Here is an 11,416-nt window from a genome sequence, read left to right on the forward strand (position 1 = left end):
GCTATATGCTAATCAAGGCAGGCATGCACAGTGGAGGGGTCTGGGAAAGGCCTCTTGAAGAAGGTGAGACCTGAGCTGAGTCTTAAATGTGCAGAGAAACCCAATAGGTGCAGGGGAGTAAACAAAGCACTCCAGATTAGGGGAAAGTCAGGGCAAAGGCATGGAGGTAAGAGATGGACAGTCATGTGAAGAACAGCAAGAAGGCAATCTTGGTCTACACAGATGGAAGGAACATGCATGAAGGGTGGAAAGGTGGGAAGAAACCAGGTTGGGAAGACTGTTAAATTTTAAACAGGAGAGGGAGCCCCTGAAGCTCCATGAGAAAAAGTAGACATGGTAAGATCACTCATGACTAGATGGAGAAGGGGCGGGAGTGGGAAGAGACCTGAGGCAGGCAGACCTCCCAGGAGCTCTTGCAGTAGTAGGCAAGAGATGAGGTAATGAAGACCGGTGCCAGGGTTAAAGCAGTGTCAAGAGAAGGGAGAGCATTGGAAAGATGCTGCAGAGGTGACATCAACCAGAGGTGAAATCTACAAGAGGTGCTGCAGAGGTGACATCGACCAGAGGTGAAATCTACAAGAGGTGCTGCAGAGGTGACATCAACCAGAGGTGCTGCAGAGGGGAGGGACATCGACCAGAGGTGCTGCAGAGGTGAAATGGACCAGAGAGGCAGCAAAGGTGACATCAACAGGCCTTGATACCATATTGGCACCCGGGGTGAGAGTGAGGAGTCCAGGAGGACTCAGGCTGGGAGCCTTAAGGACTGAGAGGATAGTGCTACCCTCAACAGTGATAGGGAAGGGGAAAGAGTTTAAGGAGAAAGAGAATGAGTTTTGTATCAGACATGATGAGTTTAAGATGTCTACTGGCCCATTATTTGACAAAAACTACAGGGAAAACTAGAAAACATCAAGTATAGACCAACATCTCACATTATATACTAAGATAAGGTCAATATGGGTAAACGATTTACACATAAATGGTGATAACCATAAGCAAATTAGGAGAGTATGTAATCCTTTACCTCTCATATCTATAGATAAGGGAGAATTTAGACCCAAACAAGATGTAGAGAACATTACAAAATGTAAAATGGATCATTTTGATGTTTTACATACTTACACATGTATAACCTATATCTGATTGCTTATTGCCTCAAGGAAGGGAGAGGGAAGGATAGAATTTGGAACTCAAAACTTTAAATAAAAATGTTTTTAAATTGTTTAATGGATCATTTCAATTATGTAAAATTTAAAAACTTTTGTACAAAACCAATGTAACCAAAATTAGAAAGGAATCAGAAATTGGGAAACAATTTTTACAGCAAGTATCTCTAATAAAGGCCTCATTTCTCAAATATATGGAGAACTTTTATTAAAATTCAAGTGATTCCCCAATTGATAAATGGTCAAAGGATATGAACGGGCAGTTTTCAAAGAAATCACAGCTATCTATAGCCATATGCAAAAATGCTCTAAATCACTACTGATCAAAGAAATGGACCAATTTTTACAAAAATATTTATAGCAGATCTTTCTGTGGTGCCCAAGAATTGGAAATTATGGGAATGTCAATCAATTGGGGAATGGCTGAACGAGTTGTGGTATATGATTGTTTTATTTTTTGGAGTTTGGGGGGATTTTTGTTTGTTTTCTGCGGGGCAATGAGGGTTAAGTGACTTGCCCAGGGTCACACAGCTAGTAAGTGTCAAATGTCCGAGGCCAGATTTGAACTCAGGTTCTCCTGAATCCAGGGTTGGTGCTTTATCCACTGTGCCAACTAGCTGCCCCATGGTATATGATTGTAACATAATATTATGGTGCTCTAAGAAATGACAAGCAGGATAATTTCAGAAAAACCTGGAAAGACTTGTATGAACTGATAGTGAACAGAACCAGGAGAACACTGTACACAGTAATGTCAATATCGTACAATGATCAATTGTGAATGACTTAGCTCTTTTCAGCAATACAATATCCATGACAACCCCAAAAGACTCATGATGAAGCATACTATCAGCCTCCAGAGAAAGAACTAATGTCTGAACACAGATTGAAGCATCCTATTTTTCTCTTTCTTTCTTTGAGTCTTATTGCACAAAATGACTAATATGCAAATGTTTTACATGACTGCACATGTCTGACCTATATCAGATTGCTTACTATCTCAGGGAGGAACAGAAGGAGGGATAGAATTTAGAACTCAAAACTTTTTTAAAAAATGTTAAAAATCGTTTTTACATGTAATTGGGAGAAAATAAAATATTATTTAAAAAAAAATTTCTACTGGACATGCAGTTTGAAAGGTCTGAAAGATTGTCGGTGACGAGGGAGATCAGGCAACAGGCGGCGGGGGGGGGGGGGGGGAACCTCCCCAAAAAGACCACCAAAGAATTCCAAGGAACCAAGGAGGTCGCCCAGAACAGAGAAGGAGACAGAGAGGGAGTGGTCAATTCCAATTCCTGAGAGAACCAGGAGAGTGTCCAGAAGAGGGGCCTGAGAGGGTCCAAGAGAGGATGAGCACAGGGAACTCTGGAGAGGGTCTGCTGGGCCAAGTAATGAGCCTGGAAACCAAGTGCACAAGAGAAGAGAGGCTGTGGAAGCTTTTCCAAGGGCTGTGGTCTGCAAGGCAGCCAGAACTCCAGCCGGGAGTCATGGGGGGCCAGCGAGAGCTCTCTGAGGCTGTGAGGGAAGGAGCCCAAGGCTCGAGAAGACTGGGGGGAGACAAAGGGAGCAGCCTTCGAGAGAAGATGGAGGGAAGCAGGGGCATGGAGGAGTGTGAGCCCCCTCCAGCCAGAGCCTCTAAAGCCCCCACAGGGGAGCAGGGGATGCCTGGGGCATGAGGTGAGGCCCTCCTCAGCTGAAAGGTTCGGACAGCCCAAGGAGGACCGGAAGGCCCAGCTGAGATACCAGGAGGACCTGGGCTGAGGTTCGCCCAGGGACGTGAGGGTTGAAAACACACTGGTAGCTCCTCTGATCCTGGGTGGGGACTCAGACAGCCCGGGCCAAGGGCCTCAGCTGGGCCTTCAAGGCGGTCCACAAAGTGCGCCCAAACACCGACCCCCAGCTCAGGCCCCAGCCAAGAGCTTTGGCTCTCTCCCTGGGATGCCATCCCTGGGCCCCTGCAGAGAGCCCCCAACCCACCTGGGCAGCACTGCCTCTGGCCGTGAGCCCCAGGGAAGGGGGAAGGCTGTGGGGCTCTGCAGGGAGGGGTCCCAGAGAGGGCAATGAGAAACCTACCTGGGGAGCAGATGCCAGGAGCGCAGAGGTGGCTGCTCCCCCCTCCTCCTCCTCCTCCATGGGCAGAGCTGGGGGAAGACAGAAGGGACATGAGGGTGAAGGGCCAGGCCTGCAAAGTGGTGACCACCCTGACCTCCCTCTCTCCCCTCCCTCCTTCCTTTGGGGGATGGGGGGGGGCACAGCCCTGCCCCCACCAGCCAACCCACAACCTGGACCACCAGGGCAGGGGGGAAACTTTGGGGGCCACAGAGGTGCAGCAGGAGCAGATCCAGGATTCGAATCCACATCCTCTGACCCCAAGCCAGCATTCTCTTACTGGGTCCCAGGCCCCTGAGCTGGGGAAGAGGCTGCTGCCTCTTCCTGCCCCTTCCCCCCCAGGATACAGACAGAGACAATCATGAGGCTGATAACACATTTCTACAGCCTCAAAGGGTGACCACTCCCACTTTACAGAAAGGGAAACTGAGGCCCTGAACAAAGAAGGGAAGGTTAGGCTACTTTCTGACCCTTTCCCCACCCCAGGATGGGAGGGGATGGTGGAGAGAGTCAGGGCCTAGGACCAAGCCACCAGAGTGAGGGAAGCCCCCTTTCCCCTGCTCCCCCATCCCCCAGGACCCCTTCCTCCTCTCCTCTTTTGTCTCCTTAGAGTCCAGGACTGAGATCGTCCTCCTTTGACAGCAAAGGAAACTGAGGCTCAGGCAGAGGAAAGGACGTGTGCGAAGTCCCAATCTACTTCTTACCTCCCTCCTCAAGCATCTGGGCCCCCAGGGCTGAGCAGTCCTCAGTGGGGTCTCCCAGGGGCAGGAAGGAGGCCCCTTTCCCTGCTGCAGTCCTTGGGCCTCCGGGCTTCCTCGGGTAGACCTGTGGGGACCCTGAGGGGCCTAGCCTGGGGCCTTTAAGGGCAGCTGCTGTGGGCAGAGAGAGGGAGCTCTCAGCAGTCAGTGAATCCGTAGACCAACACACACTGATTAGGCACCTCCTGGATACCACGGTCCTGAGTCCCAGAGCCAACAACAACCCAGGAGCCCAGAGAAGGGAGAAGGGAGAAGGGCTCCGAATGCCAAGCAGAGGGCCTCAGCCAAGAGCCCCCTCGCTTTAGGGAAGGAGGCTGGATGGAGGGGCCAGAGTGCAGAAAGGAGGACCTGGGTCTGTGAGAAGGGGGAGGAGTTGGTACCTCAGAGACAGAGCAGGGCTGAGCTGGGCTTCAGACCAGCTCCAGAAAGAGGTAAGGGCTGGATTAGCACGTGTGGGCATTCTCACCACCGAAGACAGGGGCTCACGTGGGAAGGGAGAGGGAGGAGATAGGACCCTGGGGGAACCTCACTGCTAGGCCAGAAGGATCTGCCAGACTGGGGGGGGGGGGATGGTGAGGGGAAGCCCCAGGAGAGCCCAGAGAGGCTGACGTCACATACCCCAGCTTCTCCTCTGCATGGGGCCCTAGCAACAGGTGATGTCACCTCCAGAAAGAGCACAGGGGAAGGGAGGGCACAGGAGACCTCAGCCGCACCCAGACCCCCAGACTCTACATCATGGTACTCCCAGGCTATGCAGAAGGGAGGCAAGGCCGGCTTACAGTCTCCTGGTCCAGAAGAAGAGACTGAGGTTCGGAGAGGTTTGTTAGCCAAAGGAGAGGGGCACGTTTCTAGAGCAGCAGCAGCAGGAAAATCTCAGGGCCTCCTGAGCCCAGTGATGGGACCGCCCACGGCCACAAAGTGTCCCGGGCAGCAATGGAACCCGGGCTTCTCCTGCTCTCAGACTATCTCCTCGCTCCATTCCATCCTAGGATTCGCACTGGATAAGTACATATAGTAAGCACCTGCTGTGTGCTCCTGCACTGGAGGCCACAGGCGCCCCAACGACAGATGGCGTCACCACCCCCTCCCTGCCTAGACTTCCTAGCAACGGGTGACGTATAGGGCCCCGCCCCTCTTCTGCCTCAGTCTTAGGGCGCCAGCAGCAGATGACATCACATACCCCAACTCCTCCTCTGCCCAGGGCCTAGCAACAGGTGACGTCACCTCCAGGCACCGGCCCGATCAGCAACAAGTGACGTCACCCAGACATGTTCCCCCTCCCCAGGCGCTGGGGCTCCTTCCCGTCCCATGCCTCGGACGCTAAGCACCCCCCAAAAGAATCGGGGTTCAGAGACGCCGGGGTCCGCACGTACCGGCTCCGAAGGCGTTCCCCCGGGGCGCGGGGAGCCACGCACGCAAGGGCTGCGTGGGAACGGCCGTTCAGGCAGCAGCCAGGACGCGGCCAGCGCCAATGCGCGCGCAGCCCCAGGCTCCGGGGGCACAGTGCGCCTGCGTCGCAGTGTCCCTCCGAAGGCCCGCCCCCTCCAAGCAATGTTGGGGTGGGGGGTCCTGGGGCTTCCCACGGGCTGTCCAATCATCAACCGCCTCAGAGGCCTCCCCAACCACGAGAGAAAAGGCGTTCTGTCTCCATGGCAACCGCCAGGAAGCGCCTTTCCCCCGTCCCGCCCCCCCCCATCCAAAGGCTGCTCGTGCTAGCAACTGACCGCGGGAAGGTTTACAAAGTTTCGACTCTCCCCCCCTGGTTCTACCCGGACTGGAGGAGGGGTTCTAGGCTGCTGACTCCAAGCGAGTGCTTAGAGAACCCCCAGACTATTGGGACTAAGGGTGCTTAGAGATGGGGCTAAGGATGCTGAGAGATCCCCCAGACTCAGGCTCGCACTGGGCTAAGGGTGCTTAGAGATCCCTGAGATCTCACTGGGCTAAGGATCTCACTAACTTCAAAGCAGCCCCACCTTCTGCAGGAAGTTCTTCCTAGACCCCACCCCACCAGCTTCCAGCACTCTCCTCTCTGAGATTATTTCCAATTGACCTTGTTTGTATGTAATTTTTTGCATGTTGTTTTGCTCGTCGTTCCTCAAGAGCAGGGACTGTCTTTGGCCTTGTTTTGTATCCTTAACTTTGTGTGTGTGTGTGTGAGAAGTGACTTGCCCAGGGTCACACAGCTATTAAGTATCAAGTGTCTGAGGCCGGATTTGAACTCAGGTACTCCTGAATTTAGGGCTGGTGCTCTATCCACTGCTCCACCTAGCTGCCCCATCCTTAACTCTTCTTATAGTGTCTGGTACACAGTAGGCACTGAAGTAATGTTGGTTGACTAAATGGAGGCCCCTCCTTTTTTAATGTTTTCATTGATGCCCATTTTTTGACATCACCAGAGTTTCCCCCGGTAACACTCTCCCTCCCCCTCCCAGAGAGCATTTAACAAACAGTATCTTTAAAGACAAAAGAGAAAAATCAGCCTAATTGCTCAGTATATCAAAGAAGTCTGAAAGCGTGTACAACATCCAACCCCTGGGAACCTCCCACCTCTGACCTCCTCAAAGGGGTGCGTTGGGGGTGTCCTCTCCAAGCTCCCCCTTTCAAGCTACTCTTCTTTATCATTTTTGAAACGTTCACTTTCGATTTTTCCTGTCGGGGGCAGCTAGGGGGCGCAGTGGGCAGAGCCCTAGCCCTGGATTCAGAACCTGAGTTCGAATACAGCCTCAGATACTTGACACTTACTAGCTGTGTGACCCTGGGCAAGTCACTTTACCCTCATTGCCCACCAAAAAAACAAACAAAAAATACTCAGTCGATTTTTGGCCATTGTTTGTCCAATGACATGGCTCTTGTCATTGCCTGCATTGTCACTCTGCATCAGTTCACATCCACCTTCCCAGGCTTCTCAGTCTTCATGATGTAGATCATCTCCTACACCACAGTCACACTCATGGATCACACTTTGTTTAAACATTTCCCAATGGATGGGCTTCGACTTTGTATCCATTTTTTTTTCCTATAACAAAAAGAGTGGCTATAAATGTTCTGGTGTATATAGGGGCTTTCTTCTAATATCAATGGCCTCCTTCCAGGATGCGCTGGGAAGTCACTGTTCATCAGTCTTGGTCTCTGCCTTCAGTGATTTCTGCGGGGATAGTTCTGGCCCCAGTAGGGTGCTGAGGCTGAATGTAGCCCCCCCCACACACACACACACACGCACACACCTTCCCTCTATTCCTCAGTGCTCTCTAGTTGAAGCCCTTTTGATTCACTGAGGTGTTACCTCCTTTGAGTTCTTGATATCCTGGAGAGTAGAGACACCTGAAATTGCTTTTCCTCTTGCACATAATTCCCATTTCAGAGAGGTCTCAGAAGTCCTAAGGATTTGAGAGATTGTCTACTCTTTCATCTTGGTGAGCATGTCTCAAGCCCTCATTTTTTTTTAAACTGTCATGCCCCCTCCCTACTTTTTTGGTTAAACAAACTATGTGAATAATTTTGGTAGCTCAGCTTTTATTTAATTAAGAATGGATTAAAATTTTCATAAGACTCATCTTAAACAGAGTAAAAACAGGTATTGACTTAATCCTTCATCATTTTCATGCGTCTATCATAAGACAAGAGCCATAATAATATTATGGTGATGGGTGCGACCAAACTTCTCATAACATTTTCTTTTTTTTTTTTTTTAGTGAGGCAATTGGGGTTAAGTGACTTGCCTAGGGTCACACAGCTAGTAAGTGTTAAGTGTCTGAGGCCGGATTTGAACTCAGGTACTCCTGACTCCAGGTCCGGTGCTCTATCTACTGTGCCATCTAGCTGCCCCTTCTCATAACATTTTCGACCAATCCTCCAGATCAGGGTTTGTCTTTATAAAGGCCGTAGCAGGAACTCCTACTTCACACACAAAACCCGACATTATGAATGTTACTGAAATATGTGTCTTTTGTGTGATGACTCCAGGAGCTTTTTATTCACCTCTAGCCAAAGGCTAGAGGCAGCTTTTTGAGATTCAGTGTGTGCTTCAGTGTACTTTTTTCTTTTTTTTTTTTTTTTGTGAGACAATTGGGGTTAAGTGACTTGCCCAGGGTCACACAGCTAGTAATTGTTTAGTGTCTGAGGCCAAATTTGAACTCAGGTCCTCCTGAATCCAGGGCTGGTGCTCTATCCACTGTGCCACCTAGCTGCCCCTCAGTGTACTTTCCCTGATGGGAGGCCTAGCCTCCTCCCAAAGCTTCCCTTTAGCGAGGCCAGGGGTCTGAACTTGGCTGCCAGCTGTCTTCTTGGCTTGGATTCCATATGACCAGGAACCCCCAGGTATTCGCTTCCCCCCACCCACTCCCAGCTTTCTTTCATGTTCTCTTCCCACATTAGATTAGAGGCTTCTTAAAGGCAGGGACTATTTTTCTCATTTGTATCCCCAGTGTCTGCAGTGTTGTCCTGTTGACTCTTTGCAACCCCATTTGGGCTTTTCTGGGCACAGATCCCGGAGGGCTCTGCCATTTCCTTCTCCAGCTCACTTGACAGATGAGGAAACAGGATGAAGGGACTTTCCCAGGGTCACCCAGCTAGTGTCTGGAGCCAGATTGGAACTCCAGAAGGAGCCTTCCTGACTCCAGGCCCTGCACTCTATCCGCTGCGTCACATAGCTGCTTAGGAAACATTTAATGAACTGAATTATCATGAGAGAAATCTATTAACCATTCTCATGTAGGAGCAGGGCCACACGCATCATATTTGTACCTGGAACATGGGTTCTTGCTCCATTCATACTTTAAAAATCAAGGGTTTTCAAATAAAATGTGAACTGCTTCTGTAGATTGGCCAGTGACCAATCAGCTGGCCTTCTATTTCATTTCCAGGGCATGATTTTGTATATTTAGCTTCTATAACTCTTCAATTTTCATAAATGTGGTTACTTTATTTTGCTTTATGACATCGTGGCTTTTTAAAAAGTGTACCGAGTTTTTTTACAAATATCTACATCTTCAGGTCTCAGAAGGAAGTTTATATATGATGACAGACTTACTTCATTTTTATTACTGCCACAAAGAAAAATGGAAATTTCTTATTTTAGCCTTTCAAAGTACTTTGGTGTCAGGAAGCAGGATGTTTCAGCCCAAACTTGAAGGGGCCCTACCCTCTCACCAAAAGCACCCTAAGATTTTGCCAAGAACCTTCCTTCTCGGGGCTTTTGGGGGAGAAGGAAAGCTGGTTTTTAAATAAAGCTGATCACCCTTTGCTAACTTGCAAAGCTGTGGATGGTGATTCACTCCACTCTCTGATGCACGAGGGACCAACCACATTTATAACTGGTGCTTGGAGGCCCATTGGGGCCGAGTCCAGAACTGTCCCCCCAGAAATCCCCTCTTTGCAATTATCTATGATGCTGACATTTCCCCCTTGATGGGCACTGCCACCCATCAGTCTGAAAAGTAACAAATCTTCTCTTAGGCTATTCATGCCTGACTCTTCTCAGGACTCTCTCTGCCAGGTCATGCTGGAAGCTCCCTCCCACATTCAAGGCATCTTCTGTCTGCTGGGTGACCTCTGGCTCTGCTTGGCCAGCTCATCCAGCCCCTCCACGTGAAGAAGGAGGCCCAGGCCCACCCTGTCTCCATCCCTCCCCAGAATGTACTCCTGATTCCTCTGCATAGGACTTTTTTTTTTGTGAGGCAATTGGGGTTAAGTGACTTGCCCAGGGTCACACAGACAGTAAGTGTTAAGTGTCTGAGGCCAGATTTGAACTCAGGTACTCCTGACTCCAGGGCCCATGCTCTATCGACTGCGCCATCTAGCTGCCCCTTGCATAGGACTTTTCTCCCAAGCCCCCTTGCCTGGTACCTTCACCACCACCCCTCTTTTTCCACGCCTTATGGTGTTGGCTTCCCCCAGTCCAATGTCAGCCCCTTGAGGGCAGGGTCTGTCTTCTTTTCTATATTTGGGTTCCCAGAGGTGAGGCCAGTGCCTAGTATAGAATGAGTGCACGTTCCTTGCTGACAGGACTTATCAATCAGCCATTATTACAGTCGATTACTACAATGGTTACAGTCGAATGAACACTTTTAATTCTGTCTGTTGCTTCGGCCACCTGTAACGTAGAATGGGAAAGTTTTCCTTTCTGAATAAAAAGATCACAGTGATCTACAGACCAATGGGCAATTCACCTTTCCACAGAACTATCTCCAAGTGGGAGCACAGGCGGGGGGGGGGGGGGGGGGGGGGGGGCCCTCTCTGCATGATGCACCGAACACCATTTAGACCTTATCAATCACTGCCAGTGGCAACCAAGCCTTCTTCCATTGAATGAAGCTTCTGACACTTAGAGATTCCTCAAGCAATCCAAGGACTCACGCACTGCTTTTGGTGTCACAAATAAGACCTGTGAAAGAGTCTGGTTTTATTTGTTAAGAGGGAAAACAATAGCCTGTTTCACCAACAAATCCTGTGTGAAAACTCTGAAAAAGTCTGTCTGCAACTAAATCATTTGTACAAGCTTAAGTTCCATCAAAAACAGTAGGCCCTGTAAATGTAAAGTGTAGCTACGTTGGACAGCATACAGCAACACCTGGCTTGTCAATAAAGCCAGATAAACAGGAAGTTGGATGGAGAAAGTTACAGGAGGCTTTCCTTGACTCAGTATCTCATGAAACAGCATGCAGCGTGGTGGCCCAGATGAGCAGTGGGCTATACTCTGGTCCAAGGCACAAAACCCCTCATTAGAGGCCCATGTTTGTAGAGATTTTCAGGCAAAGGGCCTACCTTGGTTGCTGTTGTGTCACTGGTAGCTTAACAGTCAGAGAATGCAGACTAGTAGCAAAAGAGGAATTTCTAAAGATTAGCCAGGAAGGCCTGCTCATGGAATTCAAGTCAGGCTGCATCAGAGAGATTCCAGGAGAGTTTCAACAGCTGGTTCTAACTAGAACCATGTACCAGAGCTGCATAATAGGAAGCAGGCCTAGGAGAGTGGGGGTGTAGACTTCTCTGGCTACTCCGAGTATTCACACTTACAAATCCCAGGGATCAATAAGGTCTTCACATTGAGGTTGTTGCCTTTGTGTTTCTGCATTTATGGTCATTAAAGTGGCTCTGTGGCCTTCATTTGAACTAGTTTTAACTGTCCCAGTAGAGTTTCTGTTCAAACTGGTTAAGCACTTATCTCTCATGAAGGAAGATTATTTCACTTTTTAAAATTTGAGACAGGGGCAGCTAGGTGGCGCAGTGGTTAAAACACCAGCCCTGGATTCAGGAGTACCTGAGTTCAAATCTGGCTTCAGACACTTGACACTTACTAGCTGTGTGACTCTGGGGAAGTCACTTAACCCCCATTGCCCCGCAAAAAAACAAACAAACAATTTTGAATAAATAAATAAATAAAATTTG

The 11,416-nt window shown here is 49.5% G+C and overlaps 1 protein-coding gene across 1 annotated transcript in view; it reads right to left on the bottom strand.

Moving 5' to 3' along the window:
- Positions 1-5,047, bottom strand: part of LOC122749583 (zinc finger protein 420-like) — a 54,220-nt gene extending 49,173 nt beyond the window's left edge. Inside the window, exons 1-3 of the mRNA XM_043996015.1 lie at positions 4,652-5,047; positions 3,980-4,147; positions 3,240-3,307 (exon numbers count right to left, since the gene is read on the bottom strand). Of these exons, the coding sequence (XP_043851950.1) occupies positions 3,240-3,307; positions 3,980-4,147; positions 4,652-4,670 (255 nt within the window). The 5' untranslated portion in view covers positions 4,671-5,047. The remainder of the gene's footprint in view (positions 1-3,239; positions 3,308-3,979; positions 4,148-4,651) is intronic.
- Positions 5,048-11,416: the final 6,369 nt, after the last annotated feature.

Source organism: Dromiciops gliroides, chromosome 3, assembly GCF_019393635.1.
Source record: "Dromiciops gliroides isolate mDroGli1 chromosome 3, mDroGli1.pri, whole genome shotgun sequence".
In the NCBI taxonomy this organism is placed as follows: Eukaryota; Metazoa; Chordata; class Mammalia; order Microbiotheria; family Microbiotheriidae; genus Dromiciops; species Dromiciops gliroides.